At 38.7% G+C, this 23904-nt stretch overlaps 1 protein-coding gene across 6 annotated transcripts in view; it reads left to right on the forward strand.

Annotated features, from left to right (window-relative positions):
* Positions 1 to 23342, forward strand: part of LOC126335338 (KAT8 regulatory NSL complex subunit 1) — a 344378-nt gene extending 321036 nt beyond the window's left edge. For all 6 annotated transcript variants that reach the window (XM_049998554.1, XM_049998520.1, XM_049998511.1 and 3 more), the window contains 3 exons: positions 217 to 395; positions 2958 to 3095; positions 21162 to 23342. In XM_049998554.1, coding sequence (XP_049854511.1) covers positions 217 to 395; positions 2958 to 3095; positions 21162 to 21305 — 461 coding nt within the window. In that variant the 3' untranslated portion in view covers positions 21306 to 23342. The remainder of the gene's footprint in view (positions 1 to 216; positions 396 to 2957; positions 3096 to 21161) is intronic.
* The last annotated feature ends 562 nt before the right edge of the window (positions 23343 to 23904 follow it).

Raw genomic sequence — 23904 nt, forward strand, 5'->3', positions numbered from 1 at the left:
CACCACAAACACATGAGATACATCCATGGCACCACCAACACAAATGAAGAAAATGAATGGTTATGCACTAGCCGCTAGATTTCTGTGTGTTGTACAGTGGTCCATCTCTGTCAGTGCATTTATGAGTGCACACACATTAAAAAAGTGTTATAATTTAAATGCACCTCGTATTTCCTTTTATTGGTTTCAACTAATAAATTATTATTTTTTTGCAAGATCCAATGTCACCGAATCCTTCGGAATATCAGGATGGCATATCTCCTGTTATGTCACCTCTCCCACCATCATCTGATCCAGACCAGTATTGTGGCTCTGGCACACGCAGGCGTACTGTTTCCTCATCACGATGGCACCGTGATGAGATGAGAAGTTCTACACCAGATGGTGTAACTGAAGTAAGTACTACAAATATCTTTTAAAGATTATTTGTTATAAGGAAGAAATTTCTGTTCTTAAGAATGTGGCTTTAATATTGTGCAATATGAAGCTGAAGAAGACTAGATTTGCAGGATGTATTCTTAGACTGGAAGTGGGAGACATTTTGGATTGTGGGAGGGACGTAAAATTAGTTATAAACCAAAACATATGTAATTAACATTTACTCGGAAGATTGAAGAAAGGAAAAGGTTCCTGGGCCACCAGTAGTCTCTCATTGTGTAACAGGTACATTTCACCAGTTGTGAAACATTGCAGAATGTGAAGACTTGAGTTTTAAAGCACTTATTATCCAATGTACCCGGTTTTGCTTCCAAATTTCTTCTGTTCCTGCAGTTTTAATGTCGGCAGCTTTGCTGTTAAGTTATCCTCCTCTAAACAGTTGTGAAAAAGTGTAATGGACCTACACTGAAATGTGGTTGTTGGCGGGCAAAACACAGTTGTTATCCACTACACCTTGATGCAATATGTTGACCTATTAATATATACCAGGGCCGCTGAAACATGTCACTTAAAGGTCACTACCCAAGCACCGTAGAGTTGGTCATATAACTAACAAACAAGTAATATATCTAAAAACAAAGATGATGTGTCTTACCAAACGAAAGTGCTGGCAGGTTGATAGACACACAAACATACACACAAAATTCAAGCTTTCGCAACCAATGGTTGCTTCATCAGGATGGAGGGAAGGAGAGGGAAAGACGAAAGGATGTGGGTTTTAAGGGAGACATTGCAGCGAGAGACATTGCTGCGGACATGAGCATGCCAAAGCTGCTGTTATACTCGCTCGTAAAACAAAATGAGCCTGTGACATTGGAGGTGAAATTGCAAGCAAACAGGGTCACTTGATAATTAGGCTGCCACCTTATCACTGCCATTTTAATCCAATTGAATTTGGTTTGGAGTGAAGTCAAGGCATACATTAGAAGTAACAACAAAAGTTTTACTATAACAGAAGTGAAAAAGATGCTACCTCATTGAGAAAGAAAGTACACCATGTTGCCAAACTCATAAGAGAAGCACAGACTATAGACGGCATTATAAATAAAAATGAACAATTAATGATTTCATCGATGATGATGACGACGGAGATGGAGATGAAGACAACTGTTTTGGCACTGGTTCTGATAATAGTGAAGGAGAACTGGATGGAATAGTGCCATGACATTGTAACTTGGTGAGTGTAAATGTATACAGAATTAATTCTTTCTCTGTGCAATCGGGTAGGCTTTGCATGTTTTGCTTTATTTCTTTCTGTGAGTGTGGATGAGGTGTTCTTTGGTATGTTTATGTTTACATTATTATATGACGTTTTATGTGCAGCTATTATGGCAACAATTTAGAACGACTTTTCATAGATATCGTTGTTATCTTCGGGTGTTTTTATTTCCCGGCTTCATCTACTACCAAACACTTAGTTTCTGTTGTCATTCTGTTAGAAAAACATACTTTGTTGCACTGTGGTATAAATGTTGATTGTAGCTTACATTTACAAAAACGTACTTCAGAGTTGTGGGTGGGTGCGGTGACAACTATTGCAACCTCGTAATCAGTAGAGCCGCCCACATGTGAGCTGTCAAGTGACATGTTTCACCAGCCCGGGTATGTACTCCTCTATCAGACTGAATGCAACTAAGATTGGTGTACTTATAGAGAGGACACCACCGAACAGTTGTACACATAAATGCAAATTATTCCCACCCAAAATTACACAATAGAATAAGAACTTTCAGAAATCACTGTAACACTGAGGAAACAGTATGCTAATTATTTGTGCCCTTTATGTTAGGATTGTGTTTGTTTACTGTACCTCAGATGTGAGAGGGGTTTTGTCAAAAAGTCTTCCATTGCCTGTGAAATATCCATTGTCATTTAAACATTCTTGAATTTTCGTAGCAGACTGCATTCAGTTGTGGTTTTCAAACTTTTTCTTCCATTGTAATTCATATTGATAAGATTGTTAAAGCCTCCTGAAGACACTTGGTTTGGTATAGACTTTAAAGCAACCTGTATGGTTTTTGTATCAAGTTTGCTTTTGTGTGGTTGGCCACAACAATGCGTCAAGCTTTCATTTCTGGTTCGCATGAAATTGCATTACAATTAGCATATAGAAGCTCTGTGAGTGGTTTCTTTCCATGCTCTGGAAATTGCTTTAAGCCCGACTGTTTGGTTTGATCAGAGTAAACCATGTAACAGAAGTGCATATGTTAGTTAATTAAAATGTTACAGTATGTCAAACTTGTATAATGCCTTTTGAGATACCATTTATAAATATCATTTGCAGCCGAATCTTAAGCCACAGATTAGTATTGATGTGTGTAGAGTATGAGAGAACCAGGATTTGTGAACTTAATTTATCTTCTGGATGAAACGTTGTAAAATATAGAAACAATACTGTGTCCTAATAACAAAATTAAGAGTATTTTACACTCTACAGATGTTATTAATGTTCTGTAAACTGATTAATAAGTTATTTAAAACTTTTATGTTCTTTAGACCTACTTTTTTATGTTACGTAGGTTCCTCCTTATGAACCAAGAAAATTTCCTCTCAGTGACGATATGTATGAGAAGATGTTAAAATGTATGCCGGAGGGCCATCCATATCCTCCTCCATCTCAAGAACCAAAGAAGCTCTTAGCCAAAGATATTGAATTTGTAAGTAGAACTAGAATATTGCATACAAATAATTGTAGTGTAATCTTAAGGCCAATGTGGAATGTCGTTTTCCAATAAAAATTGCCTGCACACTGTATGAATGTTCACTACTTGTTGATTAACTCACTTTTTAAGATATGCGGAGAAGTCACTTAAAGACTGTGTACCTTGTGAAATAATGTGCTTGGTGCTGCCCAAATTTATATATACCATATTGGCCTGAATGTAAGCTTCTGCTCTAATTTTGAAGGGGGCGGGGGGGGGGGGGGGTGTATATTCTTGTCAGCAATTTGAATGTAGAATATATTAAACTGACAGCAGAAAAGTTCTCACATGTATCTGCCCTTGAGGTACTCAGGATTGTGTGGATGGTGTGTCTCCAGATATATATATCCTACAAACTATCTGGAATGGCTATTTTGTTGCCAGTTCTTCTAATCTTTTTGGAAATTCCAAAGGAATGTTATTGCTTTCTGCCTTATTTGATCATAAATCTTTCATAGCATATTAAGTTGCTGGATCATAGCTTATTATGTTGCTGGATTACCTTTGTCTTTCATATAGGGTCATTCCATGACAAATGGTCTAGAAGTTCCGCATGACCATCACAGATTTTGATGAAATTTTGTGTGTACAATCACACTTGTTCACAGTTTCACAATTATTATTTCAATACTTCTGATGCTTGAAAAAATGTGAAGTTCAACTTTTTATATATCCGGAAGTAATTGCGGGATACATATGAAAGCTAATAACTTACCAGTACAAGGTCTTAGGATGTAAAATTTCTGTCTCCTACCGCTTTTCAATAGTTAACAAATTAATTGAGGGCAAAGTTGACATTTTTTCTAAAAAATTCAGAAACAAATATTTTTAGCAGGCTTTCACAAAGAAGTTGTCATGTCCTGCCCTCTCATCTAATATAGGGTGCCTAGGAAGCTGTTTCCTTGGATAGCTGGACAACAGATCAAGCAAATCTTATATGGTGACTACAGATAATCAATTTCCTTTGATATATACAATTTCCATGCAAGTAAATAATACGGTCGCAAGTTTTGGCTAAAGTGTTTGGATGAGGGCTCACCTTCTGGTGCGGCCGAAGCTTGGCGGAGCAGCACTTACATTCTCTTCGTATAGGGGCCACTCCTGTCATGGTGCGGTCGTAGTCAGTGTACTATCGACTGACATCTCTCAGCCTTCTCTGCTGTGTCATTCCAAGCGGACATGCCGGCACTTGATGTTATGCCGGAACATTCCTCCCCTCCCCGTTGTCGTTTAGGGAGCACAACAATGGCGAGGGAGGCCATAGGGTGGACGCTGCACTGGATGGGAAGCTGTGGCACCAGGGGACATCAAGTTTCTGGTCGTACCTCACTATACAGCCTTCGATCTGGCAGAAACGTCCCTCGGAAAACAACCAGAAGGGTACGCATCCACCTCCGTAGGCCAGTAACCAGATGGGGAAGGCATCGGCTGCTGTGGTGTGGGTGGGTCCAACTCAGTAGGACAAGAGGCGGCAAAGGCTCCGTCTCCATGAGGTCATCCTGCGGTGTCATGATGACACCCTCTGGCGGCTTCTGTGGCCACGCTGTCCTCGGGATCCTTGAATCTGGGGAAAGAGACACAGAAAGATCATCGCGCACATGACAGTGGCGAAGCCGATTGTGATGTTGGTGCTGCATCCTGTCTGGACCTGTAATTAGATACACGTGAGTGCCAAGTCGATGGACAATCTCGCCTCCCGCCCACTGTCTGCTGCCACTGTAAAAGGCAATATCATGTGGCACAAAGCGATACTTGTGGCATTCTTTCAGCGACAGATGCTGAAAAGGGTGGAACAGGCGGAGCAGTGTCTGATGGCGATGGCCGTGAATCAATTCTGTTAGCAGTGGTCCATCTCGTGGTGAGAGAAACAGTTCCAATGCTTGATCCTGGTGTATGCAGAGTGAAGTTTGGCCATCTGCTGCTTGAAGGTTCTGACAAAACATTACGCTTCGCCATTTCACTGTGAGTGGAACGGTGCACTAGTTATATGATGTATGCCTTTGTGGTCACAGAATGTTCAAAATTCATTTGACGCGAACTGAGGGCCTTTGTCCGACACTGACTTCAGGTAAACCTTAGAGGGAAAAAATAGAGGACAGCACCTGAATTGTGGAATGTGACATTGTCCAGTTCATTGCCTTGGCAAATCGAAACTTGCTGTACAAGTCAACCACAATCGACTAACGATTGTTCCAAAAAAGTCCCACAAGGACTGTGCACACATTGCCATGGTGACTGCGACTTAGGCCAAGCAGAGGATTTTTGTGGCGGAGCGTGACACTGTGACGTCATCTGTTCTATTTGGGTGTCCATACCCTGCCAAGTCTAGTGTTGACGTGCTGACTGTTTCGTACGAACAGTCCCCCAGTGTCCTTGGTGAAGAAATGGCAACACTTCTTCTTGCAAAGCTTTAGGGATCAATACACATGTCAGTCCACTGTCATTTTGAACAAGAATCAGACCTTTATGTATAGCGAGGCTATGCTGACGTGCAAAGTATCAGAACACTGTGGAGTTATTTATGATATGCAAGGAGCAAGGCCAAGATGTGCAAATGTGTATTAGCAAAATGTTCAAATCTGAATCAGCTTCCGTGGCTTGTGCAATTTTCCTATAGTTCAGCGGAAAAGATTGAAGCAATTCAGAATCTTGAGCATCGACGTGACAAGAAGATGCAGCAAAAGCATCAAAGTCTGTATCGGAGTCAATCGGAAGACGTGGAAATGCGTCTGCATTACCATGTTGAGCTGTCGGACGATACACAGTCTCGTACTGTTATTGAGAAGACAACAAAGCCCATCTTTGCAACTTTTGGGCAGTTCATACAGGAATCAGTTTTGTGTAATGAAACAAGGACTGCAAAGGCTTGTGATCCGTTACTAAGTAGAATTTTCTGCCAAACAAATAGTGGTGGAATTTGGTGACACCATACACAATAGCCAAAGCCTCTTCCTCAGTTTGTGAATAGTTACACTGAGCTTTGGAGAACACTTCTGATGTGAAAGCACTAGGCCTGTCTTCATCACCAAATCTGTGCGAAAATACTGCATTGATTCCATAAGAGGAAGTGTCAACTTTCAATACAACTGACTTGTTAGGATCAAAGTGAACTAAGCATCAATCACCGAGCAGAGCATCTTTAAGTTTTTGAAAAGCTTCTTGGCACTCATCTGTCCAAACAAAGGGGACATTCTTGCATTGCAAGCAATGCAATGCAATGGAGCTGCGATTTGTGAAGCATTCGGTATGAACCGAATATAATAGTTGATTTTCCGTGAAACTGACTACAATTCTACGACATTATGAGGAACTGTCAAATCTCGTATGGCTAACAAATGCGATTGAAGAGGAAGTCACCTTGACTGTTTATGACATCACCAAGATACTGCAACTTGGGCTTTAAAAAAATTGCACTTGTCCAGTCTACACTTTAGTGCTGTGTCAGATAACACACTAAACAAAGCACCTGCTACAACAGTGTTGTGCAAATAGTATGAATAGTTTGGCACTTGTGCAGTCAGCTGTTCCAAATACTGTTGGAAAATATTGGATGCGGAAGCACTGCCAAAAGGCAAAATACTTCAACAGTCCCAAATGAGTATTTACCCACACACTCTTTGAGATTCTTCATCGAGCGATATTTGAACCTATGAGTCGCACAAATCAATTTTTGAGAAGTAGCGACCAGTGCCTAATCTCACTGAGATGCTCTGAGCATGGAAATGGGTAAATATCAATCATAGTTTTTGGTTGACTGTAGGCTTAAAGTCAACATAAAGGTGAATGCAACCTGAAGGTTTGGGGAGCAAAACCAGTGGACTTGCCCACTGACTTGCTTGTATGGGCTCAATAGCTCTGGTTACTTACAATTCTTTAAGTTCAGCAGTGACTTTGTCAAGTAAGACATTGGGAATAGCCCTGGCTCAAGAAAATTTCGTCAGTGCATTGTCTTGCAGAGTAATATGTGCAACAAAGTTGTTAGCTTTGCCTAAACCTTCAGAAAAGAGTTCCGGGACTTCTTTTACCAAGCTAGCTACACTGTCCTTATGCACAGACACTGACAACTGTCCTAAATGTTAAAGTCAAACAAATCAAATGAATAAAGACCAAATATGTTCTCACAATTGCGTGATAGTAGCACTGTAAAAGTCACTGTTCGCGTATGCAAGAGATACATGGCAAGTAAAGTACATTTTCTGAGAACAGGAATGCCTTGTCCATTGTAAGCAGTCAGTTGTTTGCTATTCTTAGACAGGTGTGGGGAGCCTAACAGTCAATATGTGTGACAATTGAGCAGTGTGACAGAAGCACATGCGTACAACTGAAATATGACGTATTTCGAACAAGGAAGCAATTGAACAAAAAGTTCGTTGGACTGGCGTATCACTCAAAAATCTGCTCATGTGCCAGTTACGCGAATGCCTGTTGCAGACATTGAATATACTGCATTTATGAGCCTTATGACTAGATTTTTGTGAGTGGGCCAAAATCTTATGTATGTTCTGTTGCAAACATATGGATTGTATATGCACTTTCTTGCCACAAGCCTAACACTGAGCTTGTCGGGAGGGACAGTCTTGGCGGTTGTGCCATGTATAACACCGAGGGCAAGACTTAATACTGATCGCCTGTTTAGCGAGCTGCTGAAGTGCCGTGGCAAGCGCAAGCTGCCGCTGAATGGGCTGGTTGCAGTCAAGGGACTCAGCCTGACAAAGTTCTGGCTGCTCATATTTATCGGTCGACATGTCGTCTGAATCATACTGATCTAGTATTTGTACTGCCTGCCGAAATGATGGATTGGACTGTTTCAGAACCTGTTCTCTGAGTTTAATATGAAGTAATTCATACACGATCATATCGTGCTACATAACATCTGAATATAATGCACCACAAGCACATTTGAATTTGCCTTTTGTCATCATACCCTGCAAATCTGTTACCCTCTCGCGATAAGTTTGTTCTGACCATTTTTTACTATTAAAGAATTGATGCCTAGCTGCTACCACATTCACTTGTTGGTCCTAATAGTTGCTGAATCTACAACCAGATCATACAAAATTTCAGTAGTTGTGGCATTAGGAAAAAGTTTGTTTATGAGCCTGAACACTGCACTTCCTACCGTCGAGAGGAAGCAACAGCTTTTCACAGTACCTAGTATGTTGTGAACAATTACGTGGGCTTCAGACTGTTGCAGCCACTCGAGCTATTACTCTTCTTGTTCACGAAACAGGTGAAAAGGTGGTATAGGTATCGGTATTGCTTGTTCTGTCTGGCATGCAGCATTGGCTATTAGCTGCTGCAACGTGTTGAGCAGTGTAGATATTTGCTGAGTCTGGACTAGTGCTGGCAACTGTGGCACCTGAGTAGGGGGTCAGATAGGTGGGGTGGGCATGTTGGTAGAGAGAAATGCAAGAAGCAGACAAGGCAAGCAAGAAAAATAAGTACAAAAGCAAAGAAAATTTCTTCAACGACCATGTGAAAACATTGATTAGCAAAAGAGACTGTTAAAGCAAGTAAACACCCCTGCAGAGAACAGACAAGAGAGAATTAAGGTGCCAGTATAACACAAAAGAAAATTCTGTGGCCACGAGGCATGGGGTTTGTTAGTGAATCCTCATCGTCAAAATGTCATGTCCTGCCCACTCGTCTTATATAGGGTGCCTAGCAAGCTGTTTCCTCAGATAGCTAGATAACAAATCCAGCAAATCTTGATAATGGAGTTTATTGCAATGAGTTAAATGATGATACTTAACTCTGCGTTTCTACAAAGATGGGTCACCAGCAAATGGTGACATGCAAATAATCAATGTCCTTCGATATATACAATTTGCATGCAAGTAAATAATACTCTCGGCTAAAGTGTTTGAATGACCGCTCATCTTTTGGTGCGGCTGAGGCTTGGTGGAGCGGCGCTTATATTCTCATTGTATAGTGGCCGCTCCTATCGTGTCATCCTAATCAGCGTACTATTGGATGACGTTGTCTCGCAGCCCGCTCTGCTGTATCATTCCAAGCCAAGCATGATGTTACGCTGGAACAAGTGTCTTCTGGAAACTCTTTTAAATCATTTTCATTATAAAGGCCATGTTCTAAACCACGTAAAAACTATATTTGGTTTCACAGTGCAAGCATAAAAGGCCCTAAAAGACAAGATGTCTGGGTGTTGAAAATGGATCCATATTCTGCTGGTGATATAGTGTTCGAAGAATGTGTCAGAACACTAAAAGACCTAAGTTGAAACAGGCCCCAGGATTAGACAACGTTCCAGTAGAACTACTGATAGCTTTGGGAGAGCCAGCCATGACAAAACTCTTCCATGTGGTGAACAAGATGTATGAGACAGGCAAAATACCCACAGACTTCAAGAAAAACATAATAATTCCAATCCCAAAAAAAGCCGGTGTTGACAGGTCTGAGAATTACGAACGCTCAGCTTAAGTCACGGTTGCAAAATACTAGCAAGAATTCTTTACAGAGAAGTGGAAAGACTGGTAGAAGCCAACCTCGGTGAAGATCAGTTTGGATTCCGTAGAAATGTTGGAACACATGAGGCAATATCGACCTTGCGAATTACCTTAGAAGACAAGCTAAGGAAATGCAAACCTACGTTTCTAGCATTTGTAGACTTAGAGAAAACTTTTGACAATGTTGATTGGCAAATTCTGAAAGTGGCAGGGGCAAAATACAGGAAGCGAAAGACTATTTACATTTGTACAGAAACCAGATGGCAGTTATAAGAGTCGAGGGACATGAAAGGGAAGCAGTGGTTGAGAAAGGAGTGAGACAGGGTTGTAGCCTACCCCATGTTATTCAATCTGTATATTGAAGAAGCAGTAAAGGAAACAAAAGAAAAATTCAGAGGAGGTATTAAAATCCATGGAGAAGAAATAAAAACTTTAAGGTTTGCCGATTACATTGTAATTGTGTCAGAGACAGCAAAGGACCTGGAAGAGCAGTTGAACGGAATGAACAGTGTCTTGAAAGGAGGATACAAGATGAACATCAATAAAAGCAGAACAAGGATAATGGAATTTAGTCAAACTAAATCATGCGATCCTTAGGGTATTAGATTAGGAAATGAGACACTTAAAGTAGTAAATGAATTTTGCTATTTGGGGAACAAAAAAACTGATGATGGTCGGAGTAGAGAGGGTATAAAATATAGACTGTCTGTGGCAAGGAAAGCGTTTCAGACAAAGAGAAATTTGTTAACATCAGGTATAGATTTAAGTGTCAGGAAGTCTTTTCTGAAAGTATTTATATGGAGTGTAGCCATACACGGAAGTGAAACATGCGACTGTATACAGTTTAGACAAGAAGAGAGTAGAAGCTTTCGAAATGTGGTGCTACAGAAGAATGCTGAAGATTACATGGGTAAATGACATAACTAATTAGGAGGTACTGAATATAATTGGAGAGAAGAGGAGTTTGTGGCACACCTTGACTAGAAGAAGGGATTGGTTGGTAGGACATGTTCTGAGGCATCAAGGGATCACCAGTTTAGTGCTGGAGGGAAGTGTGGAGGGTAAAAATCATAGAGTAAGACCAAGAGATGAATACACTAAACAGATTCAGAAGGATGCAGGTTGCAGTAGTTATTCAGAGATGACGAGGCTTTCACAGGATAGAGTAGCATGGAGAGCTGCATCAAACCAGTCTTGGGACTGAAGAAGAAGATGATGAAGAAACAACAACAACAACAACAACTACTACTACTACTACTACTACTACTCCTACTACCACCACCACTACAACTTCAGAATCAAACTGATTGTAAGCTTCACAGTTCATCTTTGTATTACCACGGCAGTGGATATCGTGGTAGCAAAATTGTTGTATAACAACTGCAGCGCATATCATATAAATATTCTGCAGGTTTTACACCAGTCACAGTGTCTAAATTTTGGTCAGATTCACAACAGTCTTCGGGACACTTTTTCGAATGGATTTATGTTGTAGAGGATTATTAGTATGTCTTTATACTGTGTAATGGTATTGATGGGCCAGTTTAATTGTGATTTAAGGTATAGTTTGCATTTAATGTGGTACATTATAGTACACATTAAGAATTTATAAATTTTTTGGTATTGTCCATTGTGGCTTAATCACTGCTATTTCCTTTTGAAGTGAGGAAACCAACACCCCCATTACTATAGGGGCCACACCTGGTAGCTGTGCAACAGCAGCCACAGATGAGTTACTTTTCCGCAGGTTCCCCAACCTCATAACGGGTTCTTTACACAGCATCCCAAGCTGATGATAAGTTTCTATAAGTGTCAGATGTCAAGAGCTAGAAGAGGTGCCTTTTAGGACCCTAACCTTATGTTTACTTCAAGCTACCTGAATTTTTTACAGGGTTCATTAATTTGCTGTAGAATGTCATGGGGGGAAACTGTACTGCCATCCAGGTGATGTCATTGACGGGATTGTTTGGAAGGAAATTTTGATAATACAGAAACCAAAAACTTAGTTTTCAAATGTATTTACCACAAATTATTACTTGCCATTTTTCTGACTCTGGCTCATTTCTTAGTCGACATGACTTTCTACATTATCTTACACAGAGTGTTCTAAACAGTTGGAGAACACATTAAAAGCTCTCGCATTTGAGTACCAGCAGAATATGAGCCCATTTTCAGTGCACTTCAACTCTCTTCTTTTTAAGGCCCTTACATGCTCACATTGCAGAACCGTAGTCTTCCTAATGGAAATAGTTCAGAGTGTGCACAGAAGACCCTTTTTTTATAAAAGTGGGCCAAAAATAGCCATTTTTGGTGTTTTTACTAGGTGCAAAACTTAGCTTCCGCAATTTTTTCCCCAACATTTCAGGCTTTAATGAAACAAATTTGTTACACATGTATTATTCAAAGTACAGGGTGATTCAAAAAGAATACCACAACTTTAGGAATTTAAAATTCTGCAACGACAAAAGGCAGAGCTAAGCACTATCTGTTGGCGAATTAAGGGAGCTATAAAGTTTCATTTAGTTGTACATTTGTTCGCTTGAGGCGCTGTTTACTAGGCGTCAGCGTCAGTTGATGCTAAGATGGCGACCGCTCAACAGAAAGCTTTTTGTGTTATTGAGTACGGCAGAAGTGAATCGACGACAGTTGTTCAGCGTGCATTTCGAACGAAGTATGGTGTTAACCTCCTTATAGGTGGTGTATTAAACATTGGTATAAACAGTTTACAGAGAATGGGTGTTTGTGCAAAGGGAAAAGTTCTGGACAGCCGAGAACGAGTGATGAAAATGTAGCACGCATCCAGCAAGCATTTGTTCGCAGCCCAGGAAAATCGACTCGCAGAGGTAGCAGAGAGCTGCAAATTCCACAATCAACTGTATGGAGAACATGAACGTCAACAACCCGAGGCGATGGATCGGACGCCAGGCAGCCCGTGACAGAGCACTTCATCACTGGCCTCCAAGAAGCCCTGATCTTACCCCCTGCGATTTTTTCTTATGGGGGTATGTTAAGGATATGGTGTTTCGGCCACCTCTCCCAGCCACCATTGATGATTTGAAACGAGAAATAACAGCAGCTATCCAATCTGTTACGCCTGATATGCTACAGAGAGTGTGGAACGAGTTGGAGTATCGGGTTGATATTGCTTAAGTGTCTGGAGGGGGCCATATTGAACATCTCTGAACTTGTTTTTGAGTGAAAAAAAAACCTTTTTAAATACTCTTTGTAATGATGTATAACAGAAGGTTATATTATGTTTCTTTAATTAAATACACATTTTTAAAGTTGTGCTATTCTTTTTGAATCACCCTGTATTTTCCATCTTTCGCGTTGTGTATGAATCCTGCATAAAAAAATTGTGCATCTTCTGTAGCGATCCACAAATCAATCCAATTTTGACTTCTTCATGAGATCGGAAGTGTTGGCCAGCCAGGCCATGTGCCATTGATCTAAACAGGTGATAGTCACAGGGAGCAATGTCTGGAGAATACAGTGGGTGGGTAGGACTTCCCATTTTAATGTTTCTAATTACATTTTTACTTTTAATGCTCTGCTCAAGTACATTAATTGCCTTTGATAACAAGCACCTGTGATTCTTCCACTTCGTTTTAACACCTCATAGTACATGACGCCGAACTGGTCCCACTAAATGCAGAGCATAATCTTGGAACCGTGAATATTTGGTTTGGCTGTTGATGTGGAAGCGTGGCCGGGATATCCCCATGATTTTTTGCGTCTAGTCTTATCGCAATGAACCCATTTTTTGCCCCTAGTGCCAGTGCGATGCGGAAATCCCTTCCATTTTTGCCTCTGAAGCAACTGTTCCCAAACACACACAAGCCGTTCAACGTCTCTTGGTTTCAGCTCACACAGGACCCAAGTTCCTTCTTTGTGCCCCCAGCCTTGAGTTGTATCCACTGTTTTGAGTCCATAACTGGCAAACTAAACAAGTGCCCAGCAGTCACTGTTAGTTTTTTGAGGCTGTGTTTTGTTTTTCCGCCAGTCGTGATTACTACTCTTGCTCACGTATACTTGCTTCCCACTGTTTGGTTTCCAATGTTCTCGGCTTCTTCAAAAATTTTCAGTTTTTCTTTAGCAGTGTACGAGCGATAATGCAAAGTTGTAGATGTAATGAACAAGTTTGTGGTAATGTGGCCACAAAAATGCAATAGTGTAGTGGGATCTATTGTTGGAGGCAGAGCAGTACCAACCTTATTTCAAATAATCCGCACACCTCAATATTTTGTCCTTAAATTTGGTGATAAAGTGCACAGATTATTCAAGTATATATGGTACTTCAGAGATATAAAAAGCTAAATTTCACATTTTTCACAATGTCTATTTGCTTCAAATTATCCATATGCAAACCGGCTAGGAAATGTTGTTATGATTTCACTTAAAAGAATGCGAAATGTTGTGCAAGGTGGCCTACTTTATTTTCTTCCAAGAAAATATCACCGTAGATATTGTGTCTCAAAGTTGCCGAAAACTCACGGGTGCACTGTTGATTTCTGCACTATGGTGTCAAACAAATGACTAAAACTCTGCGAGTACTAAATTGGCAAAAGTAAAATTTTACCAATGTTCAATGGGACCAAGTGTGATCACTCGTACAAAACTTCATCAAAATCAGTGATCATCATGTGGAAACTTTGTAAAAAGTTAGACCACTTATCATAGAGTGGCCCTAAAGACTTTTGTTTCCCCCTCAATCACATCATCAGCCAGTTCGTTCCTTTCACAGAAGCCTTCATTGTATTCTTTTGACCTGTCCTTTTGCAGTCTAATGTTGATGCTACTGCTTTTAATTTACCAAAGGTTGTTGAGAGTTAATTATATGCTTAAACAGTTCTTCAAATAACCTGTTTCTTTTTCGAATTCTTCACTTTTCACCTGTGACCTTTTTGCCATAGCTTCCCTGTACTTCCTGTTAATTTCATTCCTCTTTGACTTGTAATGTTGTATTCTTGACTTTTACTGGGTATTTTTGTAATTGGGTCGTTCATCAATTAATTGTTCCAATTGTTCTATTATGTCAACAAAAATAGTCACATTTTGAAATTACAATTGGATGTATAAAAAATCTACACAAAGCAGTGGCAGAAGAAAATGCAAGGAGCCAGGGGCTGCCCCCACTGGCAGGAGGAGGGATGAAAGAAAAGTACTGGTAAAGTTCAGGAAATGGGGAGAGTTCGGAAATGTTTCCCAGAACTCCGGGTTGACGGAGTTTTATCGGATGGGAGAAGAGGAAAAGACTAAGAAAAAAATAATAAGTCTTTGCTTCTCATCCTGTCTGGTAAGTTTCCCCAGACCTAGGATTTTGGGCGACTTTTCTAAACTCCTCAGTTTCCTAAACCTTGCCAGTCCTTCCCCTTCCTCCCTTTTCCTTCTCCTCCTTCTGTTCAGCCAGAAGGTGGAGCCACTGACTCCAAAAGCTTCCACATTCCTTTAACCTTTATAAGTGTTCTCTCCTGCTGTAAGTTGATGTGTAGATTTTTTTTTTATTTCTCCAGTTATTGTATTTGTTCTGTCAAATAAGGTGTGTTTGCAGTTACTTTTCTTGTATCTAAGTCTGTTATTGCCCTTTTAGAGATGTCTATTTCTCTTGAAGTGACCCACTAACTGTGGTGTTCATTATTACCTCTACATAACAGTACTTACAGCCTTGGAGAACTTCAAACACACATTATTATTTCTTAATACGTCTTTCAACAGTGATTCTCCCAGACTATTCTCTTAAACTTCGGTGTATTTTTGGACATTATGAAATTGTGATCAGAGTCTATGTTTGATCCTGGGTACACCATATAATCCGTCTGGAAGCTTACTATGTATCTAGTCTTTTTCCATATATACCTCTTCGTCCTTTTGAGTGATGTATTACTTGCTATTAAGTGACATTTGTAGCAGAATTTAGTCTTTCTCCCCTGTCATTCCTTCTACTGAGCCCATATTGTCCCATAACTCATACCTTCTATTCCTTCCCCCACTAATGTGTTCCAATCACCCACAGCTGTTAAATTTTTGTTTTCCTTTACGTATTGAACTTTGTGTTTGATATCCTGATATACTTATTTTCTTTCTTTCCACCTTAGGTTTGTGATGTTTACATGTATACCGAAGTATTGTTGACATAAGTTTGCTGTTAATTCTGATGCTGATTAACTCTTACTTGGCAGTGCGCCAGGTCTGCAATTACAAGCAATAGCTAGTCTGATCATAACTAATTATGGTATTTCTTGGCAGAAAATCAGTAACACCGTTGGGGAAATTTTCCTCTTATGTAACTGTTAAAATAACAGTAATTCTTAGTTTTATGATTCCAGTTGTTTCGCCCTTTGTACACCACTGTTGTATCAGTTGGAATCGGCCAAAAGATGGTCTGGTCACAGTTGTATATCTGGTGTAGAAGTTAGGGTGCTGCTGCTGCATTTGTATTACTTACCTCTATAAGTTGTCGAGTTCCTCGGTAAAACCTTCTGTCAGTTTGAATGAAGTCCCCTTCTAGAACTAAACCTGTGACACTAACAGATCCTTTTATAAAATTCTGTCATGAGTATGTTTATGGTCTTCCCATTTTCCAAGCCCTTTAATTGAATTATTTGTCAATATACAGAGGGGTCCAAAAAATATATCCACTGTTTAAGAGTCCATAACTGGCAACCTAATTGACGGAGTTGTCTCATCTTTGGTAGTGTAATAGTTTTTAGTTCCGGCAATCGCCACACAAGTGTTGTATTGCGTATTTTTGTTTTTTCAGATGACAGTCGCCAGATAGTCAGTGTTTTGTTCTTAGTTGCACCTAGTTACTCAAGTAAACATGGCTGGTACAAGGCTTACATGCTTACATGCTTACATTCGATGAAAGGAAGTCAGTTTTGGAGTGGTATTTTAAGTACAAAAACTTTAATGAGGTTCAACGGCAATGGCGAAATGAGTATCAAACAGAGCCACCGACACGTTTAACAATTCGTCGCATTCGAGACAAATTTGAAGCAGAAGGCTATGTAAGAGATGTACACAAATAACGATGTGGACGACCTGTAACAGTAACAAATCCAGCTAACTCCATTTGTGTGTTACAATAATTCACTTGCTCACCAGTGAAGTCTGTGAGACAGTGTGCCAGTGAAACTGAAGTGAGTCGCTCAAGTGTTCGGTGAATTTTGAAGACAGCATAGTGGAATTACTACATCCCACAGTTGCTACACGCAATGAATGAGGACGACCCAGATCGTAGAATGGAGTACTGAGAGTGGTTTACTAACATGGTGGGTAACGATGAAGAGTTTTCCATCCAACATGTATGGAGACGGAAGAGTTTGCTTTCAACAAGATGGTGTCCCAGCCCACTACCATAATCATGTTAGGGCATAACTCGACGAAAATCTACCAGGAAGATGGATAGGCCGTAGAGGTGCTGTGGAATATCCACCAAGTTCTCGAGACCTATCTCCTCTGGACCTTCACCTGTGGGGAACACTAAAGGACGTAGTTTATTGACAAAAGCCACGCACATTGGATGAACTTCGAGAATCCATCGTACATTCATGTGCAAATATCAAACTGAACACATTGCAGTCAGTGGTTTGTGGTGCAGTTCGGCAGCTTCATTTGTGTGTGGATGTTAATGGTGACTATTTCGAAGCTACACTTTCACCAAAAATGAGACAACTCCGTCAATTAGTTTGCAAGTTATGGACTTTTAAACAGTGGATATATTTTTTTTGGACCTCTCAGTATAGGTATTCAACCTTTCGTCTTATCTTCAGCAAAGGAAAGTACCCAACCTTAAAGTTCGGGGTATTTGTTTCCCAACAATAGCAATATTGTTGCTCCATTTTGAAATAAGGAAAGAACTCCAGTGTTGAAGATTCTGTGATATTACAGTATCTTAGTATTTGTAGGATTGCACAGGTAAGACAAAACTTTAATTTCATACAGCTGAATTTTGACGATAAAGTGTACCTTATATTTTGGCCATTATAGTAATTCATGGGTTTCTTGATGAAATACTTTCTCCACTAAACAATAATTGTGTGGGCTGTGCCCATGACTGTCATGTTTTTAAACCAGGAGAATCCCTTAAAGACTGATTACATGTTGTGTTTGTTGCTGAAATATTGTTCACTTTGTGGGTAGTATGTGGTCCTGGATTTGCTGCTCGATCTCATTGTGAAAACCCTAATACATTTAACACAGCCTGAGGGTAGGTACTACCAGTGTTGAACTGTGAAATGTTATACTGTTCATGGTCATTAGCTGTGTGTCTGCTTGGATGTGTGGTCCAATCCAAAATGTCGGGAGACATAGCCACGAAAATGTGTAAATGTGTATATATAAACACCAGTTCAGCTACCTCATCTTACTATGTTTGGGATCATAATTAGATGTGGTTTTACGTGTTATTCATTGTATTAGAAAAATGCCATTTTTAAGGATACCTGTGGCTGATTTCTGTAGAAGTGTCAGATTCCAGACTGCTTTGAGTTGGAAACCTGTATCTTTGTTGTTGATATTCTCAGCCATCTGAAGGTATGTTGCTTACATGTGAGCATAACTCGAAAAAGATAAAGAGGAAGATAACTACTTTTGTCTGCTAAAAGTAGTTCAGGAAACTTTCACAATGTGACCTAGCAAACCTGTCAGCTGGTCTTTAAAAAAGTGGTACTTTACAAATAGAAACTATGACTTATTAACACGCCCAGATAGTTGTGCACGTTTCCAAGATTCGGGCAAGTGGACTGTTGGCTCCAGATCAAATCCTCCTGTGGGGTTTTTGCCAAGGCCAGCCTGGAAATTGATCTTGGGCAGCTTCCCACATCTGAATTGGTGAATATTGGGCTGGTACCCAAGTCCCAACTCAGTTACATAATTTCCAAATGTTTAGCAGTTGTTTGCTCTCTTTCACATGGATAACACTACAGACAAACAGCACCCATACCAACCCTAAGTAGATGTGGGGTGAAGGTACAACAAAAAGAAGAAAACATTATGACTTACTGTTGAACAAGTTACCCAAGAAGATTTAGGAAATGTTAAGTGAAAAGCACAATGTGTACTTCGTATTAATTACACAATTTCAGTCCAGTCCCATACAAAATTGGTGTGCATATGTGGCAGCGCGCGCATTGTTATTGTAGACAGGAACAAAAACAACTAAAATTTTATTATGTGGAGTATGAAATTGCTTTTATGTAGTGGAATTTAAAGGAACAACAGAAATGAGCCATTGTTAGGCAATAAATTTGGTACACTAGAGAATATTTCGTAAATTTATCTGCTCCTGTCTTCTCTGTGTCTTCAACTCATTTCTGTTGGTGGAGGTGAAACATGAACAAATCATGACTGCCTATTATTAAAAGTACATTCTGTTGTAAAAGAAAAGTTAACTTTTCAGCTTTTGTACAGGTTGTTTCAAACCCTTTGAGAAAAAATAAGTCACAAATTGTATTTTTTAAAGAATGTGTTCTTTTCAACTTATTTTATTGTCCAGTTCCATAAGCTAAAACCAAATTAAAATGATTTTAAAATCCGGAGATGCGTCTGTCTAATACCATCAAGGTCACTTTTCTATATAGTTGTATTTTTGTACAACTTATTTTTGAAGGTTAATGACAAAAGTGTAGATTGCTGAAGAAACATTACTACATAACAGAGTGTTGTGGCCAGCAGATTTATGAAAGCCGTAACTGAAGTATTGTGCTGCAAAATGGCTAAATATTGGCTTGAAACTGTAGTTCGTCCTTGAAGAATAAATATCGCATAACAGTCTGTGTCAATTTTCTGTGTGACGACTAAAGTGCTTGTAACCATAACACATTGTTATTGCTTTTTATGTGTATATATGTGTTGTGAAGCAGCAAGTCAAGGCTTCAGTTGAAGGAGATCAACAGTATCTCAGTCGATTTTTTACCCTGAGAATGATATTCTTGCTTGCCTTAAAGTAGTGTATGGTCATGGAAATTTGTTTTGAGTGAGATTGACAGCTTCCAGCCATTGCACCTGTTGTGCATATATCATATCATCAGTCCTCTGCAGGTCTTCTTGCATTTATGTAGTTGTCTTGCTACAGCTTCATTATATTCAGTGTCGTGGATGGATCTCTCTCTCTCTCTCTCTCTCTCTCTCTCTCTCTCTCTCTCTCTCTCTCTCTCTCTCACACACACACACACACACACACACACACACACACACACACACACACACACAGAGAGAGAGAGAGAGAGAGAGAGAGAGAGAGAGAGAGAGAGAGAGAGACGTATTCCATGAATTAGAAGTTCCTTTGTTGTAGTAAGTTCTTCCCTAACTAATCATTGATCTACATATGTGGAGTTGTAACTAAAATACAGAACAAAGAGTAGTTACACTTGACAAGGCAACTTGTAGAGACGCTACATAATTCTAGTTGCATCTGTACTGTAATATTAAAGTATAAAAAGCCACAGTGATCAAATCATTTAGATCTTTGATAAGAGTATATTCTGCTGTGTTGCTATCGCTTTATTGAAACTTTGATGATGAATAAGGAAAGCCACAGCAACTTCTATTTTTGAAACTATAACTCTGAAGTAAGTGTCAATATTTATAGTTTCAAGCAAATGCTTAAGTTTTTGCCAAATAACTGATTTGTGGCTTTCGTCAGTACACTGCTCATACAAGTCTTCAGGCACTTGTGTTTCGGTAGTGCTTATATTCATTAACCTTCAAAATGGATTGTACATGAATGCAGAATTTCACAGATAAATGATGTTTATGGGTGGTGGAGATGGCACATCTCCGTATTGTAAAACAAATTTTGGTTTGATTTTAACAATTTGAAGAGGTACTTCTTAGAGAATTGACAAAAATTATATTGTATAAATACGATGATTATTATTTTTTCATGTCTCTTCATATAGTGAATTACATGTTCAGTATCCTCAAGCATTTTTCCTTTTCGTCTTGATTCAGTCAATTGAGGATTATTGGGCAGTTGGAAAGATTTGCGGTGACCTTCTAGGTTTGAGTCCGTCCATAAGTGTACCTTGTGCAGCCTGCCAAAGATAAAACAGCACTTCTGTTCAAGAGCACGCTTTGAGGAATACCAGTTATATCAAGTAGAACCTGAATCATTGGTATCATGTTTGCCCAACAACAGCTGAACAGTCAACTTAATCAATATCTCGTACCATCCTAGCTGTCTGATAACAATTTTACAGATGAATTCTACTGTGCTGCTTTCACAAGTGCCCTCATTGACATCAACAGAGAATCTGCTCTAATTACTGTTTGTAGATCAGACTGGGACAACTAATTGTGTTTAGAGCAGCTACCATAGGAACAGCATAGTATTTCACACTCAGTACATCCAGGAAATGGCTAGTTTTGGCAGTATGCTAATTGAAATGGTTTGGATGATGATGATGATAGTGATTCATTCCTGCCGTTCTAGGCCGACATGCACAGTAAAGTCAGCACACATTAATCATAGTCAGATATTAAGGAAGCATTGTGTATAAAAATATAACTTATTTCTTGGATATATTTGTAATGCAGGTGCTATCTTTATTTACAGGGTGAAAGCAGACCAGTATCTCCTAGTACAGATTCAACAGAGTCTGCAATTGGGGAAGGTGAAGATCCAAATGATCCAGAATGGACAGTTGAAGAAGAGAGAGAATTTGAACGTGACAGGGTTAAATCTTCTGTGAAGAGATAATTATTAATATAACTTGGCTGAAAAAATTGGTGTAATTGTTTTTCAGCATTTATGCTGATGTGTAGGCTGATTGTTGGAGATTTTGTTAGAAAAATCTTCGGATAATTGCTAAATAGCTTACACAGCTGTTTGTCTGCATTTTCCAGCAGAGTAATAGCTTCATAAAGCTGGAGCAGTGCTGTAGCCTCCATCTTAGATTACCTCAAACAACTGTCAGATAATGGAGTGTGATGATTCAGGAGAAATATTAATAGAGAAAAATGTTGTAAAACTCTTTAAGTGCACTATGTGTGATGTAAATTCCTTGCTTAAATGGCCTGCTCCATTGGCATCAAAGATAAAAAATGTGAGCATCAAATTGCAGCTTCTTGTTATACATTAGTTATTTGTGTAATTATTAAATTTGATGTGCAAAAATATGAAAGAGAAAATTAATGATCATATAGACTTAGTCATTACTCTGAGTATGCTCAATGGTAATAGATAATTCAAAAAAATTCAATGTTCATTTATATTGTCAGTGGTCATTAAGAAAAGAAACTGTCACCCTTTTCTAAGAAGTTATGTTTGTCATCCAAATCCATAGTTACAGTATATTCATCTGTCTTAAACATTCATTTACCTTTAAAAGAATTGCATAATCCCATTCATAGAAATAGGGAGGAACAAATTAACACACATTTTTAAGTTGCTAAATATGTTAAAGATCCACCAAATATTTACACTTCTTTGGAGAAAGTGATTTTTAGCTTCAGTTCTGAAAAGGAGTATTAGTTTACATAATGTGACAGTTCTGAAAAGTTACTTCATATAGCAAATCCAGTGCTCACATATGTGATTGTTGATGCAGCAGACCACCTTTATATCTAGAAATTGATGTATGTACTCTTTATAAGAGCGTATTCTATATATCTCGCATGCTTGATATGTATACTGCAAGCTGACCATTCCATGGTAGTGTGAGCAGGTCCCTCTCCCCTCCTTCCCACCCTTCCCCTCATGTATGAATAGTTACTGATGTAGATTTTGCAGGGCATAAGATAAAACTTGCGAGACTGATTACATAGGTTGGAAATTAATTAGAAAGGGATACTTATAACTCAAAAAAGTGTGTGTTTCACCACAAACTAAGAAAATTAATGCCAAATTAATTACAGATTTTTCATATCTGATAGAGTGTATCATTGTTATTTTGTATGTATGCTCTAGCACTAATACGCTTACAGAAAGGCAGCAGTTTAGATCTTTAAATATACTATTATTCTATGTTCTTGAATTTTTCTTCCTTTCTTACTGCAGTAAATGACCCCCCCCCCAATAATGAAAGTCCCTGTGCTCCTGGAAGGCTTATTTGTTCCCTACAAAGTAAAGTGCATGATCCTGGTAGTTGATACTGACTGTCCTTAAAAGATTACTTTTTCATAATTTTTTTATAAGTACCAATTCATTGAAAAGTACCTCAGTCAGATACCTTTGGCAAATATCTAGTCCTTGAATGCAGATATTGTCCTTGATGAGAGTAGCAGTGGTTACAAATCTGCACTGTGGTGTACCAGATATTCTTCTGTTGATATAAGATTGTAAATGAAATCAAAATTTTGTGGTTAATTTGATGAAGAAAGAAGTTTTGAAGTGCATGCTTATTTGACAATTTGTCGTTCTCCTTCGAAAGTGAAATTAATTTTATGTATATTGGAGTGTAACTCTGTATGCCCTTAAAGTTTCTTTTTTTACATCATTGTACCTTCTTTGTCTTAAAGCTTAAATTAGTATAGCATTGAAACTGTCATTTCAAATTACAGTATTACTCATTTAACGGAAGTTACTTGTAATCTCAATTATAATACAACAAGAAATATCATCTTGCCCTGTAAAATTTTGTTGCAGTGTTCATAGTGGGGTGAAGAATTTTAAAATCAAGTATTTGTTTTAGAATAACTTGAAATATTTTATGTGATTTATGTACATAGATGATTGTAATTAATTTTATACAGTTCAACTCGAGATGAGAAATGGAAATACAAATTTTAATGACTATCGCCACTTGTTTTGCTTTTTTTTTTTTTTACAATTGAACCTTCATTCATTACTCAACTGTTTCTTTATTGAGTTTAATCTACATTTAAGTAATAATTGTGTTGTCACAAGATATCACCCTATTGTAAATTATTCAGTGACCTACTTCACAGTACTAAAATCTTCTAGTTTCTCGTGAAATAATTTATTTCTCAGTTATTAATCCTCATTATAATCGAAGTATGTTGTGAACAGTGACATGCGTAGGATATTCAGACGTTATTTGCCTCTTCCTTTTCCATGACTTGTAATTGTTCATTTTGTAAGACAGTGTCTGAAGTAATTGTAACATGTACCATCGCTCTGCATAAGTTGGCTGTAGGGGAAAAACATGTAGGCCCTTGTATATATTGTAGACTGAGTACTTGTTCAGATATTGTCAAAAATGTAATGTAGGCAGTGTGTGTTTACTATGGTCATAAGTCATGTTGTTGTTTTCTTAAAAAAAAAAAAAAAAAAAAAAAAAAAAGATTCTGCTTTCTTTTTGTTATTCTGAATCATGTTTTTTTTTTAAGTTTTCAGT

This window comes from Schistocerca gregaria, chromosome 1 (genome assembly GCF_023897955.1).
Source record: "Schistocerca gregaria isolate iqSchGreg1 chromosome 1, iqSchGreg1.2, whole genome shotgun sequence".
Taxonomy (NCBI): domain Eukaryota; kingdom Metazoa; phylum Arthropoda; class Insecta; order Orthoptera; family Acrididae; genus Schistocerca; species Schistocerca gregaria.